This window comes from Pezoporus wallicus, unplaced genomic scaffold, assembly GCF_028554395.1.
Source record: "Pezoporus wallicus isolate ANWC-B61680 ecotype Strahan unplaced genomic scaffold, APGP_CSIRO_Pwel_v1 contig_7731, whole genome shotgun sequence".
Taxonomy (NCBI): Eukaryota; Metazoa; Chordata; class Aves; order Psittaciformes; family Psittacidae; genus Pezoporus; species Pezoporus wallicus.
In genome coordinates this window covers 707,793-733,229 of record NW_026635361.1, presented here as the reverse complement: position 1 = coordinate 733,229, position 25,437 = coordinate 707,793, and the positions used below count along the sequence as shown (strand labels likewise).

General features: G+C 43.5%; 1 protein-coding gene across 9 annotated transcripts in view; it reads right to left on the bottom strand.

The window, feature by feature from the left end:
• Positions 1 to 25,437, bottom strand: part of NEO1 (neogenin 1) — a 186,753-nt gene that overhangs the window by 90,544 nt on the left and 70,772 nt on the right. For all 9 annotated transcript variants that reach the window (XM_057421010.1, XM_057421075.1, XM_057421018.1 and 6 more), the window contains exons 3-5: positions 16,487 to 16,762; positions 11,769 to 11,922; positions 3,792 to 3,928 (exon numbers count right to left, since the gene is read on the bottom strand). In XM_057421010.1, coding sequence (XP_057276993.1) covers positions 3,792 to 3,928; positions 11,769 to 11,922; positions 16,487 to 16,762 — 567 coding nt within the window. The remainder of the gene's footprint in view (positions 1 to 3,791; positions 3,929 to 11,768; positions 11,923 to 16,486; positions 16,763 to 25,437) is intronic.

Sequence of the window (25,437 nt, the reverse complement as noted above, 5' to 3'; positions counted from 1 at the left end):
ATGGAGTAAGGACTTGCCATTATTACAATTCCAGCTATACTGAAAATATTTCCAGGGTTTCCCTTCAAAGCACAGGATTGGTGATTCTATCAAAACACTTATTCTGCATTTGGTTTTTGCATACAGCTTGCCCTGGCAGCACAAACGAGGTAGTGATCAGCCTGTTGCTGTGTAGAACCTCCAATTTATCATTAGAGACCTGTGAATAAAACTTTCCTATCTTTAATTTTAGTACATTAACACAGCAAGGCATTTAATGCCCAGTGTTTAAGATATGCTATCAGACACTGAATGCTGTCTTACATTACTCAAGAGCCAAGTTTCTGCTCTTCCAAACAATCATTGCAAGGTAATAACAACAGAAGAGCAGCGATTCTCTCTCTTCTCACAGTAATGCAGTGATTCATTTCTCTTCAAGCCTTCAGACCTGCCATATCAATTTCATAAGGAAAATGGAATTGGGGGGGGGGGTTATTGTTTTCTGGTCTATTATTAACTGCAGTAAATATTTCAACAGAAAGAGAAAACTCCCTCTAAACTCATTATCTGCAGCACAAGTACCAAGGCAGGCGACGGGAAGCTCACGCCGTGACCTAACTCGAGCCACAGCATTCACAGAATCCCCAGGGGTGCCGGGCACAGCAATAAATCTGAAGCATTTCCCAGATGAAGAATGAACTTCTGACCTTCCCAGCATTTAACTGCCTCTATGGCTCTTCCAGGCCACAGGTTTGGGACTGAACAGAAGCCAGCTGATTGCATTTTAAATACATTTACTTCTTGTTGCCCCAGCTTTTCTTTCATCACTTTCCACCTTATCTAACGGAAATACTACAGATTCCTTCATTGCTGAAGGAGGCAAAACAACTTTTCTGAGCGATCTCGATTCATTACATGTGATGTAAATAAATCTGGTCCCCAGCGCCATTCCTCCTGCTGACAGCAAGGGAAGAATTCTGTCAACACAGTTAAAACAACCTTGACTTTGTACCAAAGGTTTTCAGACAGCAAATTATGGCCGCCCTTTGTGGGAAGTAACCCGCCTTGGCGAAGGTACCTTCGTGGTGCTCAGCACGAGACCATGATGACATGCTTTTTGCACCCAAGAGTAAATCCAGGAGAAGTAAGTACAATGCTGTACAGACATTTATCCACTTGACTTTTGTCCCTAAACACTATCTTCAACACGGATGGGGTTCAGAAATGCTCCATTTCAGCCCCTAAAGTCTCAACGTTGAGGAAACACGTCTGTATAGTATCCTTCTGGACTCATAAGTACCTTTATTAGGAAGGATTACTTGACTAGAAAGTCACGTTTCCAGAGTCAGCCCTTCAGGGATGTATGCAGGACATTTCAATCATTTTCTAAACCCAACCATTAAGGCAATACAAGTATTTTTAAATGACGCAGGGTAGCCTGTTCAACAAGGGGTACCTAGTGCAAACACACATGCAGCACACCAAGATGCAGGTATTTCTTGCCAGCTGAGCACAGCACACAACCCAGATACACCACACTTCATGGTACCCTACCCTTGAAAGGTGAAAATCAGCCAGTTCATCCCTACTGCCAGGGAAGAGCAAAGATGCAAGTAATCATTCCAACACAGAGGCTGCTTGGCAGCTTCCTGCCACTGGTACCACATCACAGACAGAGCCTGTTAGCTTCCAGGGATTTAGATCCTTGTCAAAGGATACAGGAAAGTGGGCTTTGAGCAAAGTGACATCTAACAAGCATTCTTTGTATTCAATGCCCAATTTAAGCTTACAGCTTCTAACAGTTAAGAGGCATCAACAGGAACACTGCTTCACTCTCAACCGTCCTAACACTGTCAAACAATGGCATCTTACCCATGCTGAACTAGAGATTTACTCATCTTACTGAACTGGCATTGTGAAGTGGTAACAGAAGGGAAAAAAGAGATTGACTGTCTCAGTTCAACCTCTAGCATGGCACTGAATCTCCACACACACTCAGGTACTTGGAGAGAGGCAGAAAAATACACGAGGCAAGGGAATTAAATACCCCAAAAATGGCTTTCTCATATGAGCTTCTGCCAGACTAACTTCTAAGAATGACAGAAAAAGCTTAAATTAAGCAAAATCATGCCGTTATTAGGTGGGAAGAGATGGCAATTTTTCTAGTCCAGAAAAAAAATGATACAGTGATCACAGAACAGTTATTCAAACTATTCAACCCTTCACCAAATTACAGTAATGCAGAAATACAATTACGCTCTCCAGCAACCTCCCAAAGGAAAGGCAGAATTAAGATTACAACTAAGAAGTAAAATCAGAACTGCAACTTTCCAAAATGTATTCTCTGTCATCTTTAATCTATTTTAATACTCGAGCATTAGGAGAAATCTTTGGGGGTTTTTGTGTCAGGCATATACGAAAACTTCAGCATAAAAGACCTGGCAGAACCTATTCTGTATCTTTACAATTGAATAAAGAAATCATTTCCATTAGTTTAGATAAGGAACAAAAGAGTTTTCCCAAGCTCACTTTCATCCCCCGAGTGACCTGACTGTACATCCTTCATTAAGGTTATAACTCAGTCTTATCTATCACTTGCTTAGCTTAATTACATCATATCATTAATATCATTAATTCCTGCCACTGCCCATAAAACTCACAGCCTCGTGCCAATTCTGCAAAATAGGTCAGAACTGAATTAAACACAGCACACCGAGCTGCATCAAACCACCATCGAGTGCCACACTGCATCAAGCACGCAAGGATCTCAGAAGACAGAGCACCATCTTCAGTCTTCTGGCTCAAGAAACAAGGGAATTAAAATGTGGAAGGGTTTTTTTGGCATGATCGGAATTTCTTGGCTTACACAACACTCTGAGTTAAAGTAGAGCTCTACTGCATCTGAGCAGCCTCAGAGAGACTAAAGGCTTTGGGGCTTCTTCCCCAGCTTTGAAAGAAGGGCAGAATTGGCCACAAGGCTTGACTTCTGTACCAGTTACCCACAGAAAGCAAGAGGCATGCTCAGAGAGCCAGTGCCTAGACCAGGGGGGATAAAACACAAGGTGCAGCTCAAGGTACAGGTAACAAAAGGAGAGTATTCCCCTCCATGTGTTTGTTAATAAGGTGCAGAACTGCTGCTCAGTTTTACGTAGATGTGGTTAAATAGAGCTGCCACACAGCAGAAATGCTGTGAATGTCAGCATAAACCTCCCTCCATATGCCACTTCCTGAAGAGGAATACTTTGGCTGGTCAATAATGAGCAACTCTTGTTATCCCTTCTTAATTTCTGTAACTTCTCCACCTCTTATGTACCAGAAGCATACCTGGAACTTCTGAAACACAGCTAAGAGACAAAACGTATCATCTGAAATATATATCTATTTAGTACTAACTCAACAGTATATTTAAGGACTATGAAAAACTTCATATATGTCCTTGACAAGGAAGACCTAAGTCACAGCACTGTAGGTCAGTTTTCAGATAGGTCAGAGCAGGGCTGATCACTTCTCCTCCTTTAGTTGGCACTGACCATATTTAATATTAAATGAACATATATAGCAGCGTTTAACCGTGCTCAAGATGCATTATATAAGCAAATTCCCATTTAAATCCTTGTGAAATTAAGAGCAGTTTGAATGATAAATCAGAATACCACATAACAGCATTAAAAGAAGCAGAAGAGTGCGTTTTGTTTTGTTTTAAATGGGGCACAACCCCCACAACACAGGGTCTTTCACTGACCACACAACAAAACTCCAGCAAAAGGTCACCTGGAGATGTGTTCTCTCTGAAAATCAGGTATTGGACCTACCTTGAACTGTAAGTTCTGCTTGAGCCTCGATGGTGTCGTTTCCATTGTCCGCTATGCAGGTGTAGGTCCCAGCGTCCTGTTCCGTAACCTCGCTGATCTCCAGGCTGCCCCCCGCAAGCAGGAGAAACCTTCCAGAGCTGTGTAAAACACGACACGGGTGAGCTGACAGACACAAGGACTTCAACTGTGCCACCAGAGAAGCACACACAAGCCCAAAACATCTACGCAAGCTGAAGAGGCGTTTGCACACAGTATCTGTAGGTGCCATTTACACAGAGCCATGTTAGGGCAAAGGATTTTTAACCAGAGAATCAAATCCCACACCCTGGCTTCACATTTAAAATGAAGTTCAACTACATCGATTCCAGAAGAGCAGCTCATCTTTTGGCACTTGCAGCTTCAGTTGCTCTTAATCAAATGTGATCCGAGGTGTTTAGAACATAGCAAGAAAAACATCAGGAAAATGAAATGGCACAACCACATCATTAAGAAAACCCAGCATTCTGCGTTTACAGCTGGAGTAACGTGCTGCATGAAAGGCTGTAACATGGCAGACTTAGACCTGGACAACATCAGGAAAGAGGCACACGTGGTGTAACACATAGTAATTGCACTTTGGCAAAAAGGCAGCCACTCTGTCACTAAGGTGCAATATTTCAGAGCAAGATACAGGTTAAAGACATTTTCAAGATACAAATTCATCAAGATGACAACGTTTCTGTACAGAATTTCCCCCCTTGTAAAGCCAGGGGGAAGCATTTAGAACTCAGTCCTTAGAAACTACCTGCTTTTTATGCTTAATGTACTAGATACATGTGGCATCTTATACTAAACATAGTACCCACAGCCAACAGCAATGTTCTTCTCTTACTGCAACCATGATACAGAAGTTTCCAAGATCCTTTATCACTCCAAGTAGCAAAAAACAAAGAAAGAAACAAACAGATCAACCCAACTGCTTTCTCCATTTGAAATTTTAAATTCTGTTAGTAGAGCCAATGCTTTCACCTGCTTTGAAAGGTGAATTGTTAGGACACGAAGACTTTTGACTCACCTAACTAATTACCGCATTAGTATTGATTTATGATACTACTATAATTGTTGATCAATTTTCTGATTCAATACATTAGAAGCAAACAAAATGTTTATTGGAACTAAGTGAAGGAAAGTCTTAAAAGCATCCAGAGAGATGTCCTACCCAGGTACACCATAAGGAAAGGCATCCTGTTTTCATGCTCTAGTAACAGGAGGATTACACTTGGTTTTCTAGTAGTGTAGTGAATTTGAGCTTTAAAAGGAAGAATGCCTGAAGAAAAAGTAGAGCAGCATGTGGACTGCACTGCAAATGGATGCTAGCCAAGAGGAGAACAGCAAGAAGTTTGTCATTAAAATCTGTTTTGGAACTGCTTGACAGTGCTTCAAGGACTACATACACATTCTGTATATATTTTATTGTCAGTGCAGCCAAAAAAAAGGCAGGAGCCTTCTATCATGAAATATGTAGAAAAAAATAGGAGCTTTTGTGGTAATAAATAGTGACCGATGATCCATCTCCTACTTCAAGCAAGAAAAAGTGATACAAAGGAGACGTGAACAGGAGCTGCCAAAAGCACCTCACCTTTTCCCCATCTTCTTCCAATTTCTTGTATTCAAAAACTGTAGTGGTAGGACAAAGGGTGACGGGTTTAAACTTAAACAGGGTAAGTTCAGCTTGGATACAAGGAAGCTCTTTACTGTGAGGTTGGTGAAACCCTGGCATAGGGCACCCAGAGAAGCTGTGGCTGCCCCATCCCTGGTGGTGTTCAAGGCCAGGTTGGACAGTGTCTTGAGTGACATGGTCTAGGGTGAGGTGTCCCTGCCAATGGCAGGAGATTGGAACTGGATGATCTTAAGGTCCTTTCCAACCCAAACCATTCTATGATTCTATTTACCTGTATATCTTGCCTAGGTAAAATCATTAGTTTTAAACCACACAAGTCTACTGAAGTTAGCATAAAGAAACTGAACCTAGACACCGTGGATTACACCACCTCCAAGGCAAATCTGACCATCTAAGAAAGTTCTAAGACCATCTAAAAAGATACAAGAAAATTATGCCCTTCCTCATACTTGAACCTCTGGATTTCTACCATTTTCTGAATATTCCATCATTACCCATCTCCAAGCAACACGTGCCTTATGATGCTCATCTTCTCATCGCCAGCCTCTGGAAAAGTGAAGCAACATCGGCATGGGGAGGCAGCAGACTATTGAGGCAGACTATTTACTAGCCAGCAATTAAGATGTTACTAAGACTATTAATAATTACTAGACATTGTTGCATTAGGCCACCAAAGTCAGTCATACAGGACCTCAGAAACTACAGGTAACATGGTAGCATTTACACGGATTTGCCTTTTTGCCAAGAAACAAGGTTTTACAGTTTTCAGTCATCTCGACTGTATGCCATGTATTTCTCTATTTCCCGCAAGAAAACCTAGAGCTGAGCCCAGATTTTACCCATACGTGATGCAACACAAGTTCACCACTCTTAAAAACATGGAAGAGGGAAATCAACTTGTGAGACTCCCTGGTGATTCCTTCTGTATGCATAAAGCTAGGAGCTTAAAGCAAAAGTGCTTTGGTAATAAAGTAAAAACATCTTAATTTTGTAAGGACAATGAAGCACTTCCACAGAAGAGTGAAGCAATCAGATTTCAGACACTGGAGACAAAGAATCAGCTTAATGTAAAAATGATAACATAATTTAAAGTGTCATTAAAACCAACAAAGATTGATCATTCGAATGTCAGGGAACAGGAAAATCAAATTCAAATCTTTTATATGCATTCTATACAGCCCTCAGTTACACACTCATACACAATTACTGGAGCTATTTTGGATACCCACTCACATGATTTTTTTGTGTTTCATTATCACAAAACATAGTGAGTCTTTATTAATTTACTGTATTCAAATAGCCAGTTATACCCTGAGGTTTTGGCTCCCCCCCTTTTGAATTACTATTCCCCAAGCATCTTATAATCTATTTGCAGTGTTGGTAAAGTACAGCAGATAAAATTAGACAGCAAATCACATTATTTTGTGGAATCTACTACCAGAAAAAACTCCATAATTACTCTATGTTTAACCTTTACCGAGCTGAGCAAGTATAATTCACTTAATACAAACCACTCAGAGTGCCTGGCAAACAATAATCTGCAATCATTAAAACCGTCACACATTTGTATGAAGTACTAATGAAAACCCCCTGCACTAAGAGTACCTATGTGATCGTACGTTTAAAGACTTCATTTGAATGCAAACAGCAAGAGCATAAAATGAATGGCACACATGGAACCACAGCTTTGGGATCTCCTCACTTCAGAACACAATTAACCACACAAACCTGTTAGTTTTCGGAAGGCATTTTTCAGTGTAAGATTTCACTGTACTGGACAGCTCAAAACCACCTAAGAGTTCCCTGTACTTGAACAGCCTTATTAGAACAGGATGTTGTAGTTCAGAGACCTTTCAGCTGTTAACTTGTGCGTTCACTTGTAATTTCTTCCGTATCAATGTCCAAATACAAATCAAGATACACAATATGTGCTCTTTGGGCACACACACCGATCCACACACCGCAAAGGCTGCGAAGCAGAACTTCATCTTCCAAACACATGAAACTCTGTGCCTGTCTTGCACGCTCCAAAACCCCGTCTTGGCATCAAAGCTGCCAAAAAACTACTCAATTTGGATATCGAATTTCCCTTATAGTATCGGGTAATACTGACAACATGGTAGATCTTACTTTAGAAGGTTTTCTGTAAAGGACGTAAGTTTTATTCAATCAGCTTTATGCTTCAGTGACTTTCCTCGCTTCCTTCCATTTCTCTCCACATTTCCTATGCTCCTGGCAGAGAAATTACTCACCGAGTTCATGGAAGAAGTCCAGCTGAACAAGCAGAATGCACATTAGTGTTGCTGACTCACACACAACAGGGCAGGTGTCCACTGGCAGTGCTCTCCAAGAACTGTGTGCAATATCCCCTATACCTCAAGATTATACCCACATGAATCCATCGACTCTAGAGGCTGCCTTCATATTTTGAAGCTCTAGCTTGGAGCTATGAGCACCAACAACATAAACCTCAACCTGAAGCAGGGTTTAGCCTTTTCCTTTCTTCTCAATGTAGTTTTGAGAAGACTATCACATATCATCAAACTACTGCTTGGCCAGCAAGCCAATTCAATGAAAAGCTTCCATCACAAGGCCAGTGCTTTGCTCAGTCACAGGTTATGGGGTCCAGTTTTCAACTTGCTGATTTTTTTATCTCTGAAATTGTGAACGCTGGAAGAAAGGCCTCAGAGGAGCAGACCACAGCCAGACAGCAATGCCTATAGAACAGCACACAGGCAGTGCAAGCATACACAGACCCTTCCTCCAAAGAGTATAGAATCATAGAATCATAGAATAATTACGGTTGGAAAGGACCTTAAGATCATCCAGTTCCAACCCCCCTGCCATGGGCAGGGACAACCTCACACTAAACCATCTCACCCAAGGCTTTGTCCAACCTGGCCTTGAACACTGCCAGGGATGGAGCATTCACAACCTCCCTGGGCAACCCGTTCCAGTGCCTCACCACCCTCACAGGAAAGAACTTCCTCCTTATATCCAATCTAAGCTTCCCCTGTTTAAGTTTGAACCCATTACCCCTTGTCCTGTCACTACAGTCCCTAATGAAGAGTCCCTCCCCAGCATCCCTATAGGCCCCCTTCAGATACTGGAAGGCTGCTATGAGGTCTTCCCTCTCTTCTGTCAAGAACTTTCCACCTTGGTGTCCCCCAGCACATTTTGGTGCCTGAGGTTGTTCCTCTCCAGGTGCATGACTTTGCACTTCTTGCTGAACTAATTTTACTTACTCTTCAGCTTCTGAGGACCAAGGCTTCCAAGACCTGGGTATTTTGTCATCATTGTTGGAGCTCTTGATGAGGACCCAGAGAGCCAGCAGTCTAACTACCGCTTCTATTGCTTTAAAATCTTTCAGTTAACAAGTTCTGAAAGGCTTCCTTCAGACTTTCTAACAGTTTTACTACACTGGCAACTGTCAGCATTGCACTGAACTTCACCGCTTTCTCACTCTACACTCCAAGCTTCCTCCTTTTTCACTCTAATTTGGAAACTATTTTATCACAGCAAGCTCATTTCACAATATATTGCATTACAGGCTGCTTCTCTGAAGAAGTGCCAGGACTGCCATCATTAACACTGACTCTTATTTATCCAGTCACAAATCTTATTGCCGTCTTCAACACATACTTCATTGAAATTAAAACACCCTCCCTTGTTTCAAGTCTCCTAACAAATATTTAATTTCAAAGCCCCATCACTCATTCAAAATCATTGATTTTCCTATAAATGCAGGGTCCTATCCATATTCTGCTTGAAAGGAAAACATTTCATTTTGTATTTGATCAACTGCCACCACTTAAAAGGGAGTAAAAATCAGGCCCAGCCCTGACCATGCTATCCGAGTTCTGCTTCCTAACCCCATCCACACACAGAGGCATGCATCTATATACATGTGTGTATACCTACATATACGCATGGGAATGTGTGTAGTGTGTGTGTGTATAGACAAAACCCACGATTTAAGAGCTTTTCCCAGACAGAAGATACATTAAAACCTGTCTGGATGAAAACAGTTTTCTCCTGGGCTAACGAAAAGCCCTGCTAGTAAGTAAAGCCATTTATATCAAAAGGGGATTTTAATACAAATTAAATGTGCTTTAATTTGTAATTAAATTAACAGACCATGCATAACAAGCTACAGTAGCTATTTTGAAACAGTCTACCTGGAGGCTTTACTCCAACAAAGAATCTTAATTTTCAGTTCCAGAGATTTTCCAGTTATTCTAGTCAAAAGAATAATACAACAGTTGCCGAGTTAAATGAAGTTAAAGAACTTTTTGCTGTCTGCTCTTTGAATCCTTCTCTGTTAAGCCACCGCCATGAGCAGCAGACCTCAGAGTTTTGGTACAGTTTGATCTCTGCAACAAACTTTACTCACTCATCTTCAGCCAGGCCAGAAAGGTTCTGTAAGTAACAGCAAGTCAAAGGAAATACAATTTCCACTGGTCATACCCCTTATTTTCCTTTTAAGCTGTATCTTTGTGCAGAACAAAACATTTATTTCAAATGGAAGAGGAATATTTCTTTGTCTTTTCTACTTTATCCTCTTTAGGGAATACACATCCAAAGGATGTGACAACCAGCAGATTCTAAGAGCATCCGGGTACCCACAGCTTTCTGTTTGGGAGGAAGCTTTCTTTGGGCTTGGTAGGAGTACAGAAGCTGTTAGTAACATGATTTGGGAAAAACCAGCAGCCTCATGGCTCCTGCTCCTGCCTTACCACACAGTGTCCATGGGATGATGATGGGACGATGCTCAAGGAAAAGCTGCACCAAGCCAAGAGCTGATGTCAGCGCAGAGGAAGTGCTCTGCTGAGTGCCCACAGCCACAGCCTGACACACAGGCCACGGCAAGCAATCAGTCAGCATCCACCCTTGTAACAGAGACATCACACCCCAAACTAACGCTCAACATCCTGACGGACATGGTCATACGTGGTTCAAATTGTGCACACAGAAAGAACAAACGTGTTGAATGTTAAGCCTCAGCTCTCCAAGAAAATTTCTCACTCTGAATTTTGAACAGAAAAAATAGTATCCGTGAAGCCCTCACAAGTTATCGTGACAACCTGCACAGAAAAGTTGTGAGGGAATTAACAGCACTGTATTCAGAGCAGGATTTCAGTATCTGGGCACTAGATCAAAACCAAGAAGAAAATAGCTCTTTAGGAAGTGACTTGAACTGCCCTTGTGCACTGAATGTGATGGAGCCTAAGGAAGAGGAAGGGGGGCTGCAAAAATTTATGAAGATGCGACATGACATCATTTTACAGAGAGGAGAAACAAATTAAGATCTTACCAGGATCATTTGTTCTGACATTTCATCACATTTGATTGTGCAACTCTAATGAGCCTGTTCCATCCTCTGTACGTGAGTGATTTCTTATATTTACAAAAGAAGAAAGAACCTAAATCATGTGCCATCAGGCTGACACCAACACAATTCCTGCATGCTACTGGAACTGTTAGCCATTACCCACAGAATGCTGCATTCTCCAGATAAAGACAGTTCAAATTAGGAGCTCCTGGATTTTGTTAATTTAAGAGTTGACCAGAGATATATTACTACCACTAGTACCACAGACACTTGCACATACTTTAGCTGCTTTCTGTGTCAGCCGTGCCACAGCATAACTTTACCTCTTGTTGCTTCATGATTCACTTGTTTCCACATTAATCTCACTGCTGACTTTGAGGAACACTGAGAACATCCAAGTAACCTGGAATTTCTGTGCTCTAGTATGCTCATAAGATGGACAAAGATTTTCCTGGTAAGATTCGTTCTGCTTTCTTCTATTTTCTACCCCATTATTTTGAATGGCTACACCAGCAATGACAATGTGTAAAAGAGTAGTTTGCACTTAATGCATTCCTGAAAGCCCACAATGGTTTTTTATTCATGCCTAAGATTTCAATATTCTGGTTTAATGAGAAATCACGAGATTCTGCTTTCAACACTTAATCCTTAAATGCCTGTGGAACATTCAAACACACACTGAACATTTTCACTGCAGAAAGCGTAATGCAAGTGCAGGGCTTGACACATCATATACCAACATGAAGACATTTCAGCTTTGCTGCAGTGTCCTTATTCCCTTAAATGCTTCTTTTACTCCAGTGGCAATCTAAAAGCAATATATACTCTAAGAACCTTTGTGCTTTAAATAAGATTCCTTGGTTTCAGGTACCTGCAAAAAAGCCTATGATGAGATTGCTCCACAAGCCTCATGAACTACCTTACTTGTCCTAACACTCAGTCTAGGATCACTCCAGCACAAAAATACATATTAGCCATTACTCACCCTTCTGTGATAAGCTCTTCTTCGTTTCTTGTCCACCTGATATATGGAACTGGAAATCCTACAGCAACACATGGGAAAACCGCACTTTGCCCAGTGAGCTTTGTCAGTGAAGAGGGCTGTCTCACAAACATCAAGTCCTGCGGCTCCTCCGGATCTGCAAATATGTTGTAGATGACGAAGTTGTTAGAGAGGCAGAACCAGAAGATGCCCATATTACTAAAAACAACCCCAAAACCAACCCCAAATGAAGCATCTCATTTCCTTGCTGCAGCTTCCCAGGATTCAATCACCATCATACCCATGTAAATGGTTTTCAGTAAGAGACCTCCCCAGCCTCCCACGGGAACAGCTCCCTGCCATTGCCTCCAGACATGCAAACTCAATTCACCACCGTCAGGATTCTGACTCTGCAACCTCCCTGAAACTGGGACTTACATCAGCTAGTAGAGATTTACTAAAGAAAGGTATAGGCTTGGCTTTGTCCAGCCTGATTTACCAGGCAGCTGCCAGAGAGAGTGTTTTTAGGCAGTGGAAAATGAAATTACTGGAGCAGAGAGTCAACCCTGACTGCAGTAAAACTACGAGGTACCTTGCTCACTGAAGTAATACAAGCTTTACACTAAAACAAATATCAACCATGGTTTTGCACCCTTATGGAAATGAACCCTCTGAATTAGTTGTGGGTTTGCTTTGAATGGAGCTGGAACGGGTTTGGTTTCTTTTTTCCCCCTTTAAGAACAATCACAAAGCATGTATTCACCCAGTCTTTTACCACAGGAAAAGGCCATACTGACTGCGAGAATTGAAAACATACCCACCAGTAACGATTGTCCAGCAATCTACTTGGAGCTAAACTACCACAAATAAATATGCAGAACAAAAGGCTATTTTCTTACTTTCCCCAAAGTATGGAAAATGACTGTTCCAAATGTAACCCGAGGAAAAGGGTCTGAAATTTTAACGGCAACTGAAATCATATTATCAAGGGGCCCCCTAACACCTGGGCAGAAGATGCAGTTTGTACCTTTTGCGTCTGCCGTAACTCCACTGTATGCTTTGCACCATGATCAGAGCAAATGTGGTCCTTCACACCAGCTACGGCACTCCTGCTGCAGTAGTTATCCTACCTCTTTCTGCCAACTGCTCAACCCCCCATGTTTACACTGCATTCTCTGCTAGATTCTCAGTGCTCAGATGTTTGATGACAAGTAAGCTCCAGAACCAGCCAAGGCCTCGAACTCTTTTTGTCCACCTAACTGAGAACAAACTCCTCTGTACCTACACTACTTTCGCTCTCGGAAGCACATTCTGTGTCTTATTGCACCCATCTCAGCCCATCTCACTTGGGAATTTCTGAAAGTGGTTGGGTTTGGTGTTCCTCAGCTCAAAGTGCTGTGAACAACAAGGGAGTGTTTACAGCACTAAGCTAAGGGTGTGCATGTCCTCAAAGGTATCAATGAGGAGCTTGCCAGGGTAGTCAAGAGAACTACACTTGTTGGATCCTATTTCAGACTTGTCCTAGGCAGAGGGATCCAAACTTGGCGCAGTCCTGGATCGCACCATCTGGCTCAGGCCCACACACAAGCTACCACGATGGCTCTGCCCACATTCCCACTAGGAAGTAGTCTGCTTGCTCCAGAAATAAGACCATGTGCAAGCAGGCGGGTAACGAAGCGAGAGCGACCCGGAGTAGCGCACGGAGCAAGCCAAGCTGCAGAACATGGATGTAACAGATTGCCAGCAAGCAATCACTGCACCCAGGAGAGGAGTGGGCGTGATTCACTGGAGACAGCACTCATTAATGCTCCAAACCCCAAAAAAGAGCTCAGGTCTCACATTAGTGGGAAATGCTTCAAAAATGAAGTGATGATTTCCCTTGCATTACTCTATTTCACAGTATGTGCTACTAAGAGCAGAGCTCAGCAATGTACCCTCCTGCTCAGTGGCAGATAAAGGCAGGCAGACTGCTCTATGGAAATGGCTATCAGAACAAGCACAACATTGTCCACAGATGCAAATGCGTGTGCTAGAAGACATGGTGGGTATATTGCAAAGCCTTAGAAGCAGAGCAGTGTGGTCACTGTCAGGCACACATCAAATAAGGATTTTAAAAGGGAATAAATCCAATGAAGAACAGATTAATCCATATCTTTCAAAACACATCTCAGACCAAAGAGTCAATTATGGGGGCACTCAACATTAAGAGAGTTTTCTGTTCAACAGTGTAATCCCACTCTCAAATACATGCCTGCCAGGAAGGATGTCACAAAACTTCAGTATTGACACTTTCCAACTCCTGACCAAGCAAGGAAACAGCATTATTTGAATCCCCTAATAAAGTTCTACTGCATCACCTTCAGCAGGACATTACAAAAGCAAGTAAACTATATCTGGAGCCAAAAGATTTTGAAGGATCAACACAATATGGAAGTTTACCAGGAAATCTTCTATTGCCAAAATGAGAAAAGTCTTAAGTGTTCATTTGAGGGGTTGCAGAAACATGAAGGCAAACCAAACCAAAATAACTCACATAAGCACCTTTTCCAAAAGAGCTATGCTTCAAAAGCTCCATCCTTAGTCAAAGAAAAGATGAGGCTTTCTGAAAAGAAAGCTTCAAGAACTTAATGAAACAACTTACTACTTCAAGCATGATTCATATCCAAAGGATAACAACTCAATTGTAAATGACAGCTGCAATTGTAAAAGTGAGGTATTTTAAAGTGTATTTTAGCATTTTAAGTAGAAAAGTGACCATTATGAGAAAGGCCTACAGGAAACCTGGAGGGGGGCTTGGGACAAGGGCCTGTAGGGACAGGCCAAGGGGAATGGCTTGAACCTGCCAGAGGGGAGACTGAGATGAGCTCTTAGGCAGAAGCTCTTCCCTGGGAGGGTGCTGAGGCGCTGGCACAGGGTGCCCAGAGAAGCTGTGGCTGCCCCATCCCTGGCAGTGCTCAAGGCCAGGGTGGACACAGGGGCTTGGAGCAAGCTGCTCTAGTGGAAGGGGTCCCTGCCCATGGCAGGGGTTGGAGCTGGGTGAGCTTTAAGGTCCCTTCCAACCCAAACCAGTCCAGGATTAAACAGAAATATTCATTGAAAGGGACCCTCTGAAGGTGCCACCACCTTCTTGAAGTCCACCTGTAGCCAACACTGGGTGGTCAAGGTCAACTGTGCTATTAACCCTGAAAGCCTCCAAAGATGGAAGTTTAGGAGGCCTCTCTGGCAATTCCCCAAAATCCAATCAGAATTCCATCATGAAGACTAATTCAAAAGAGAAGGAATAAAATTCTGGAAATCATTAAGAAAACCCATACAAACACCAGCCTGTATTTTCCTAGTTTGGGAAAGTGCAATTCAATTTCTGTCTCATTCTTGGTCAACTTTCAAAACTCTTGGGTTATAACATCTGGAGACACAGAGCTCTGCACAAGTGTTGTTTGAAACAGAACTAAATGGAGAAGCAGTTTACATCAGGAATGGACCTGTGTTCTTATACAGATATCCTAACATTTCAAAGTAATAAGCAGAGGAGCCAAACCCAGCAAAATAGAAAGTCATCGTCCTTTGAGGGGCCTGGAGACTTCCCAAAAGGGTCCAATGATTTCCTAAATATCAGAACAATTGATGAGAGAATAAGCACCAGATTCTTTTTGGACACCTGGGACTCAAGCCTGAGAAATTTAGAAATCCCCAAACATTTATACTCAAATATACTCATTTATACTCAGTCAACTCCCTCCCAACAGCTCTCAATGACTTTTTAAAGGAAATCTTTCCCCAAAAGTCCTTGAAAATTGAAAGTTAAACATAATAAACAAGTATATGCATGTCTGGGCCTGTCTCCAGCCCCTGCAGAGAGGTCCGACCCCGGTAACTGATGGTGCTTTCCTGCTTCACAACTGCAACATACGGGTCAGTCTCCCCAAGGGCCAAAATCCTCTAGCCTATAGCACTCATCCTCAGCTATGCAGCAAACAAAACCAAACCAACTCCAACCACCAGCTTCTACCACTTCACACTTAGCTCAACTTAAAAATACACAAAAACCCAACAGAGTAGATTCTCCTGTGCTCCACTTCGTAAGTCTTCTTGTGCAGTTTTCCACATCTAATGTCACAGAACCACAGACTGGTTTGGGTTGGAAGCACCTTAAAGCTCATCCACCTCCAACCCCTGCCACAGACAGGGACACCTTGGAGCAGCTTGCTCCAAGCCCGTGTCCAACCTGGCCTTGAACACTGCCAGGGATGGGGCAGCCACAGCTTCTCTGGGCACCCTGTGCCAGCACCTCAGCACCCTCACAGGGAAGAGCCTCTCCCTTATATCCAACCTGAACTTCCTCTGTTTCAGTCTGAATCCATCTCCCCTTGTCCTAACACTGCAGTCCCTTATGAAGAGTCCCTCTCCCACATCCTTGTAGCCCCCTTCAGACAGTGGAAGCTGCTCTGAGGTCTCCACGCAGCTTCTCTTCTCCAGGCTGAACAGCCCCAATGTTCTCAGCCTGGCTCCATACAGGAGGTGCTCCAGCCCCTGAACATCCTCGTGGCCTCCTCTGGACTTGCTCCAGCAGCTCCATGTCCTTTTTATGTTAAGGACACCAGAACTGCACACAGTGCTGCAATTGGGGTCTCACGAGAGCAGAACAGAGGGGCAGGATCCCCTCCTTGGACCCTTGACGTATGTTTTAATTATTCATTTTTAAAAGAAAAACGGATGACTACCTGGCAGAACCTTGAGCTCTGCTTCATCGCTGTACTTGGGGGTCCCCCCGCTCTCAATGACGCATCGATAGAGGCCTCCATCCGTGTCAGTCGCATTGCTGACGATGAGAGCCCCGCTCGGTAACTTGTACACACGCTCATCCAGGAGGACTGGCTGCCGGTCCTGCTCCCACCTCACAAACGGTGCAAGGTCAGCGTTCACTTCACAGTTCAGGATTGCACTGCTTCCTTTAGGGACAGACGAGGCTTCGGGCTGGCTGCTGAACCTGGGAAGGCCTGCAGATAGGAAACAAAACCGAGTAATAAGTTAGAGGTGTTCTGAAGATGACACCAAAGCTCTGAAGCCCAAGTCAAGATTCATGAACGTAGTTTTAAAAACATTAAGCTGCTCTCCAAATCATTAAAAATCTTAACATTTGATACCATAATGCTAACCATAGCTGGTGCGAAGGCAAATGAAACCAGTAAGAAAAGTACCAGTTTGAAAACGAGTCAAATGTCAGTAACAAAAGAGAAGTCTTTTGAGTCCCCAAAAACAGGAGACATACACATAACCTCTCCTCACTTCTCCAGGCTGCTGCTCTACTTGAGGAGCAGACAGCACAGAAGTGGCAAAAACACACCTGGTACATCTGAATTTGAACCACATTCTATAAGAGCTCCTTGCAGTGAGACACAGATTGCTCCTGTGTTCCTTGCAGTGGAACACAGATGCACTCTAGTACTCACTCAGGAGATGGGAACAAGGAGAGGAGCTCCTGGACGCCTTCCTCAAGTTTACAATCTACACAAGATCTTCACTTACTCCCTGCAGCTACAGAAAGCCTCAGCTATGGCACCATAAGGTAAAAATTGCACTTGCTCCCATGCAGAGTTCTCTCTCTTGTGTCAGGGTAGCCGAGAAGTGGGTTTCTCCACAGCTGCCATGCTGACGTGGCAATGAACACATCACTATTGAGTACAAATGCTCTCCAGAAATACCCGAAGCTGCTAAACGGCTTCACATTTGGCTTGAAATGGGTGGCCATGGCATGGTGGTGGTGGATGGGGAGCTGACACAGTGACCTCTGTGAGAAGAGGCTGGGGCTAGTTCCACAGTGGCCCCACAGAGGCTACAGCTGAGCCAAGCACTGGCGGTGGTGGCACCTCTGTGGAAGCACATCCAAGAACAGGGAAACATGCACAGCAGCGAGGAAAGGGTGAGAAACAGCCTGCAACAGACAGGTCAGAGCAGGGGGAGGGAGAGGAGAGAGGGCAAAGCTCCAGGGGCTGCTGGGGGGTGCCCAGGATGGAGCGGGAGGCAGAAGAGATGGGAATGAAGATGGGAAGTTAAGCCTGGGAGATGGGAAGAGATGAGAAGAGGGCAGGGAGAGGAGGTTTGGGGTTTGTCTCTTTTCTTACCACCTGATTTTATTTTAACTGGCAAGAAAATGTCATTCATTTTCCCCAAGTCCAGGTTGTTTTGCCCTTCACAGTAACCATTGAGTGGTGCAGCTGAGAGCTGGGTGGGCAGCCAGCAGCCAGCCAAGGTCAAACCACAAGCACTTTGTGCAACAACTTCCCACAACAGACAATGTCAGATCCTGAAACAGAAATACCCTGTCCACCATCACTGGTGTAAGCAAAGGGTTCAGTAAATAAAATACAATAAGGAGGGCGAAACAGAGGTCAAAGCACAGGACAGGAGGAAGAATCACATCCTCACTCTCCACTTTCCATGGTGGTTTACTGTATTATGAGCTCCCTTTGCGCAGTGTGCACAGAGGTGGTTGTTGGGTTGACACTGACCTGGGGAAGGCAGAGCTTGCTTGCTGGAGGAACAGGCTCAAAGTCACATTTTCATTCTTTCTTACTCTCCCACTTAAAACTGTCATAGAAAGAGCCTGTTGGTGCTCCTACCCCTTTCCCTCTAGATAGTGCACAGCTTCAAGTACATGTTCCGATTCTCTTCTTTAAAGTCAGAACACTGTGGGCCTTCAATATAAAAGATGAAGAGTGGGACCGCAGGTTGCACACATTAAACCATCCTGCTACAATTATCCCAGCACACGGATAGAGCCTGCTGGGAAGCAGCAGGCACTGGTAACCTCCAATTCAGTGCTGCTGCACAGAGCCAAGACCCAGAGTGGAACACAAACACAAGCTCTCTCTGCAGCTGATACCTCAGCCATCACTATACAGGAATGAGGCTGGCAGAGTTTAGCTCAGCTCTCGCCTCTTCCACTTCTTCTATCAAGCTTAAGGGCAAAACCCCTTATTCATAATATCCCATTTTGTCAAGTTTGGCCTCATTTATCTCTTGTGAAGATGATTCATCTGCACTGTTTTGGACACTCATTTCCAAACAGTTCAACCCAATATTGTTACAAGTCTCACCTAACACCCCTCAGGACTACACTGAGAGCTTGACAGTAGTAGGACCCATTTTTCTGTATCTTTAGATTTATTTCATAAATACCCAATTCAGCGCTTTGAAATTCTTTCTTCCTTTAAAAAGGGACAACCATTACTCAGATCAGAGACTTTAACCCGATGAAGTATGCAAACATGCCCATGGATGAAAACACTGCCTGGCTGTTAGTGTGAAGGGGAAGAAAAGGGATGAACAAGTTCTCTACCCCTTGTGCCTTAACTTCGTACCAAGTGCTGCTTATCAGTTACATACCAGGGTGAAAACACCATCTCCTGTAGTTTTCTCTGTCCATATTCACCACATTTGACTGCACAAGGAAGAACCTATAACAAGTGTTGCTTTAGTTACATGGTACATTCCATCACTTTGAGCTTGAATCCCTGTTTACTTTCAAGTAAATCCCACAGGTTTTGGGAGGGGGTTGTTTGGTTTATGAACTGCCTATCTTCCCCTTCCAACTTCTGCAGCGGTTTTTGGAGAAGCAGCAACATCTGATGTCATGTGTTCAGGCTCTTCTCACTTGAATGAAAAACTTCTTTACTCGGTCTTAGAATCGTTTGTTACTGGCACCCACTTAAGTACATATTTCAGTACATACTTTCCATAAGACATATTTCACCCATAGAAAACTAAGTCTGAGCCAGGCCAATAGCACCAACTCAAGTGCTCTGCAAAGCCAACCACCTTTGGCATGAGCAAACCCACAAAGCACCACCTTCACAACCTGTATTTAACAGGAGAGCTAGGGTAGAAGACCAGATCCACTATCAGGTGTCCCCATGTGAGAAATCAGAACTGTTAACACCAGGAGAAGCAGCAGCCATGTACCTGCTCTCAGGTTATAGCCAATCTCTGATGCTACAGAGAGGAAGCAAACTGAACATGAAACGTGTATGTAATTGGGGAGGGGATACAAAACCAGAGACCTTCCCAATCCTTCAGAATATCTGGACTGAATTCTAGCACATTACATTTCTGTTTCATCAAGCAACTCCTCTCACAACCTTGTACAGGCCCATCTCCAACCTGTACATATTCTCTCCCCTCTTGGAATACTATGTGGAGCCTTCTTCCACAACTTCAGTCCTCTGAGAAGAAAGTTTCCAGTTTTCCCTCCCAGTCTTTTTTACAACCAACTTCCAGTCCTTTGATCTTGACCTTGTTTTGGTATTAATTATTTTGCATCTTTGATATTTATCCATTCCTCCCTCCCCCTACGGTATTCACAAGAATAAAATTCAGAGCTGCTTTCAACTTCCCTTCTGCTTAATGAAGCTACACCCCTTAGTGTGTTTTCCTCATTCCCCTAGCCATCCTACCCATGCTTAAAGACCCAGAATCACCTGAGTAGGAAGGGACCCAGCCAGAGCAGAGTCAGCTACAAAGTCAGAGGAGGCTCAGGGATTTGTTCAGTCCAACTTCAAAAATCCCCACGGATGGAGGCTGCACCACCTCTTTGTCAACCCATCCTAACACACAACTGCCTTCATAGCGAAGAACTTCCTCCTTAAATCCAGTCAGAACCTCTTTTGCTTCATGCAGTATTCAATCCCTCTTACTCTCTCACCAGCACTGCTGGCAGAAGGACAAAAAGAGACAAATTGAAGTGCCTGTTGTAATTTAAGATCACAAACATCCACAGAACTATAACACAATTGCTTCTCTGTGTCTGGTGAAAAGCTCTTCCCAAAAGATGTAGCAATCACGTTAGCTCTGCACACCAGCAGGTTACAACCACCACAAAACCCACCAAGTCGCCTTCCTTTCTCTTCGAAAATCACCAGTCCCTCTGCCCCAGCTTAGCACAATACCAACAATACTGCTGCCTGTGTCTGCGGGACTTTGCACAGTGTGCTCGTAACTGTCACCATCATTCAGTCTACAGCATTATTTCACTCTTCCCATAAGACCATCGAGGCCACAGCAAAAGGAACAATTTGCCGCACTTGCAAGTTTTGTAGGTAAATACTTTGTTCTTGCAGCAAAATGACTGATGAGGATGTTGAACAAGATCTTTCTGAACTGATGCAGCTTTCCAGTCTGAACCCATTCCGTTTCCGTCAGGATTCTTATGAATCTCACTATTCTCAGTTAAACTGCTCTCATTTTGACCTTCAATAATTGCCACCGGGACAGCGTATCCAAAGGCTCTGTCACAGCACACCCACCGTTTCACAGCGCTCCGAGACATCAACCACTTCATCAAGAAACTCAGATGTGAACTGTGGACAAAAGTCATGCTACAGTTTAACCTTCTCTCCATGTCCTCTGTCTTAATTACCCTCACCTTCAAAATCCCTTGCAAAGGGCACAGTGCCGAGATCAGACTGATGGGTCTATGATTACCCCTTGCCTTTTGGACACAGGCGCTACACCAGCTCTTTGAGAAGGATGTGCCAGCCCTGGAATTCACAATTCACGAGGAATCTTTATCAAGAGACATGCACTTTAAGCCAATTCTTTCAGCAGCCTGGAAGGGAGCACTGCACCTCCCTGTCTGCTCAGCCGAGTGCTGTGACTTCTGGTTTCATCCTGCCTGTCCCAACCTCCGCACAGCTACCATCTACCCAATCTTATACTGGCACAAGCAGAAACTTGGAGAACTAAAGCCCTGCAATTTCCAACATAAAGCCTAACTATGCTTTAATTTAAATCCCTTACAAGTATTACTCACTTTTTGGATGAGACAGGCATCGGCTATTCTGTTGTGTGCAGGTGCTCCATTAACGTTAAACACGCGTTACTTCAGATGGTTTCATTACTCACTAGCAATGAAATTACAGATAGTTTTCCAGGTCATCTTAAGTCTTTATTTGATCATAGTCCTGTGTGTTTTTAAAATATACACTTTAACCGAGGCTATTATTTTGTCCTAAAGAGTAATTTTCTCTTGTTCTACAATTATTTGCAATTTGCACTGCTCAAAAGGCTCCATTGTGGAGAAGGAATCCCTCTGATTCAGCCAGCAGACAACCACAAACCAGGAATGATGCTTTTACAAAGGGTATTCTAAACACAAGCCTCAATTACTACTAATACTGAGCCCTGTGTATAAATACAGTAAGAGGTCACCGAGTGCTGGCATGCCTCCTGCAGCAGGATGCTTCCAGTCCTGAACCTTTCCATTACAGAGCTTCTCTTTTCCCTTTCAAAGTATCAATTCATGGATCTGTAACCGCATAATTCCTTAACTTTCCATACCAGTTCTGAATGAGTTACCACATAAGCAAGTTTATATAAACTATTTTTTTTAACTATAAACACACTTAAAACTGGTTTTTAAAGTTATATTTAAAACTTTGGATTTTTTCCTCAATGGTTGGAGTTTCCCAATCACTCCAACCAACCAGACATAGCAAGGTGATCTAATGACAATTCTTGGTCACATTTCTAACCCCACTCTTCCCCACATGTCGAGGCACCCAGCTGAAGATATTACTGCATCTTCTCATACTGATACATTGATACTTCGGGGTTCTGATGTTCAAGACAACTTCTCCATGTTTGTCCCTACATTAATCATCCTGTGGCAGCACACATACGTATCAATTTTAGGACCCTGAAGGAAAACACTCCTGACCCAGCAGGAACACAGGTTAATAAACTCGATTTAGGAAGGAGGATTTTCCACTTGGAATGTTCTCTAAACTCTGGCAGGATAACACATAAGCAACACTGCAATTCTCACACGCATACAATAGCAATTAGATGTGGTGCAAACTTCAGATTTTCTGCAGGCCAATGCAAATGGGGTTGGGGGGAGTCAAATGTGTCCCTGTTTACTCCTTCCCTTTTGTCTCTCCACTCCCCTCATCAAAAGGGCAGAGCAATGGTGGGAATGTGAATGAATTTACTTCATGCAAATTTGTTCCATTCAGTGGCCTTCCCAGTCCAAGAACCACAGAGATTTGCAGCCCATTGTCTCCATTTGTGACAAAGATGTGCCTGGAAGAGCAGCAATTCCCATGCTCCTGGAAAACACAGATGGCAAAAGTTCTGCCGGCAGTCCACAGCCATCAACAGAGCCAGAATTTCACCTCCTGGGCTTTGCAGAAGAGGAGGAATTCACTGCTCGAGTCACATGCTGATCTAGTTCAGCCGCCTCTCTGCCACCACGGGCAATGCCAATCATTTTCAAGCAGGCTGAAAGACAAACAACTTCTGTATTCAACAACTATTAAATAACTCACTATATAACAACTCCCTATTCAGTGTCCTGGCTAACTTCAGTGTACGTGCCTGCCTTCTGCTCTAAATACTCAGTCAGCAGTCGCTGTATATGTTCAATTTTGTTTAATGCGGATGCTGTCACCATACACACGTTTGACCCTCTTTAGAATCCTGCTAACCTTTTGGCATCAACCTCGCCAAATCAAGATTACAAGAGAAAAGTAAGCAAAGAGAGTAACTTTCTTGTCACTAGGGCAACCAAAGGCTGCACAGGGAGTCAGCCTTTTTTCCCTGGCCATGGCAGGGTTGTGAACCTTTACTAGTGGTCACCAGCCTGTCTAATCAAGCCTTTGCAAGCACTGTTGTCCGGCGCCTGAGTCTCCTCTATTGCTACGCCACAGCCTGGCATTTCACACAATACCGTGTAGAAGCTTTAAACAGTTCTAAAGACACACACACACACACTACATACTTATGCAATTAACTGCTTCCCAAAGCTGGTTTCAGGCTTTTCTGTAGCATCTCAGCCTGCTCAGCAAATGTTTTCCATTTTTTCCCTTGGTTATTCGTATTGTGGTCTGGAAAAATGAAAACACATGAGCAGCTGACTTGCCAAACCTGTTACCTTACTCTTACATCGGTTTCTCATCATTTACCCAAGACTTGAGTAGCACCAAACGCAACCATTGCCACCCTCCAGCTTCCATCTTACAGTCCTGCTGCACTGAACCGCTCTGTTCCAACACAGACACTGGGAATGGGTATGCAAACTGCAGGAGTTCAAAGCACCGGTTCTCGTTTGCCTAATCCGATTTAAACTTATGACAAATCCATAACTCTATTACTACTTCACTAAAACAGCCTCTTGGGAAGGGGGAAGGTTTTAGCAATGCAAGTAGGTGAAGGCTACAGGAACACGGTAGCCCATTGTTAGAACAGCTCCAACATCTGCTGTCCTTTAGTGAAGCAGTGGATCTTGAAATGCCACATATTTTGTCAGTGCCTCAGCTTCTCACCCCAGCCCTGTTAGAAATTCAATAAGTCCAACCATCTGTGGACACTTCATTAAATTATCACAGCTCCTTTCCTTCCCCTTTGCTTGAACATTATTCAGCATCATTTGTCTGAGCGGCAGAGGTGTGAAACATGGTTTAAAATACTCTCTGGTTAATAAGACACATTTGACGAAACTCACCAGTGAACAGATCACACTTTGTAATTACAAAACATCGATGGGCAGCAGAAGTCCAGCATTACCTGAATTAAGATAAAACCAGCTGCTTCTAGTCCTTTCTACAAAGAAGAAATACCAACAATCACATCATCTCCCCACCTCGCTTAGGCAAACTAGAGCAGAGAGAACACAACCTGGCCTGAAATCAGGCGAGAGACAACTACTCAGGGGAGATAAGAATATTAGAGGAATTATAACACGAAGGGAAGAAAAGCTACCAAATACCCCTGCTGGCTAACCAGAGCAGGAATTCTGTGGAATACACAGCACGGATGTGAAATCCGAGTACATAACCAGAATCTGGCTTTCTCAAACACAGCCTTGGCAGCATAGTTACCATGGTATATACTGATTTGATAAGGTACCCTTTGATCAGAATTAAGAAACAGAGGATGGCACTGTGCCTATCAGTAACACACGCTGATGTATCTACCTCTATGCATACATATATATTAATATCTACCCATACGCACACAACTAACACAGAGTGAGCTGGTGTGAGCTCAGAGCTGTTCTGAACTGGCAACTGCATCTGAGATCTCCTGAGGTCCCTTCCAAGCTCAACCATTCCGTGACACTGTGATAAGGGGAAGCTACCCAGAAAGCTATGGAGAGGTACAGCACAGTATTGCACGAGCCATTGCACAAGGAGGAACAGAATCACACCTGTCAATACAAGCTATTTGTAATGGGGAAAGTTAGAGCAGAATTGCTCATGCTCTGGAGCACAGGGATAGATGACACAGATTTGAGGTCATCACCGTCCCTCTCAGGCTTGGATCTGAGCATCACCACTGAACCACAGACTGAAAACAAAAACTATGCAACCACCCATTAAAATCTTAAGAGGGTGTTTGGACCAGTAAAACACATAAGAATATTCTAAAGTTCTACCTGACAAAAAAGCTGCTCTATTTTAGACAAAAAGTGCTTACATAGTACCAATGGCAGACTTTGTAAAGCCTCATTCTCCGTAAGCCCAAACCGAAGCACAACGGCGTAAGAACACAGCCATGCAGATACCAGAAAAAAAACACAACCTGATGTGACCACAGAAGATCCATGCCAAACTTGAAGCAGGACACAAAGCTCCCAGTACCTGCTGAACTCTGTCCATCAACACAAAGGAACGCA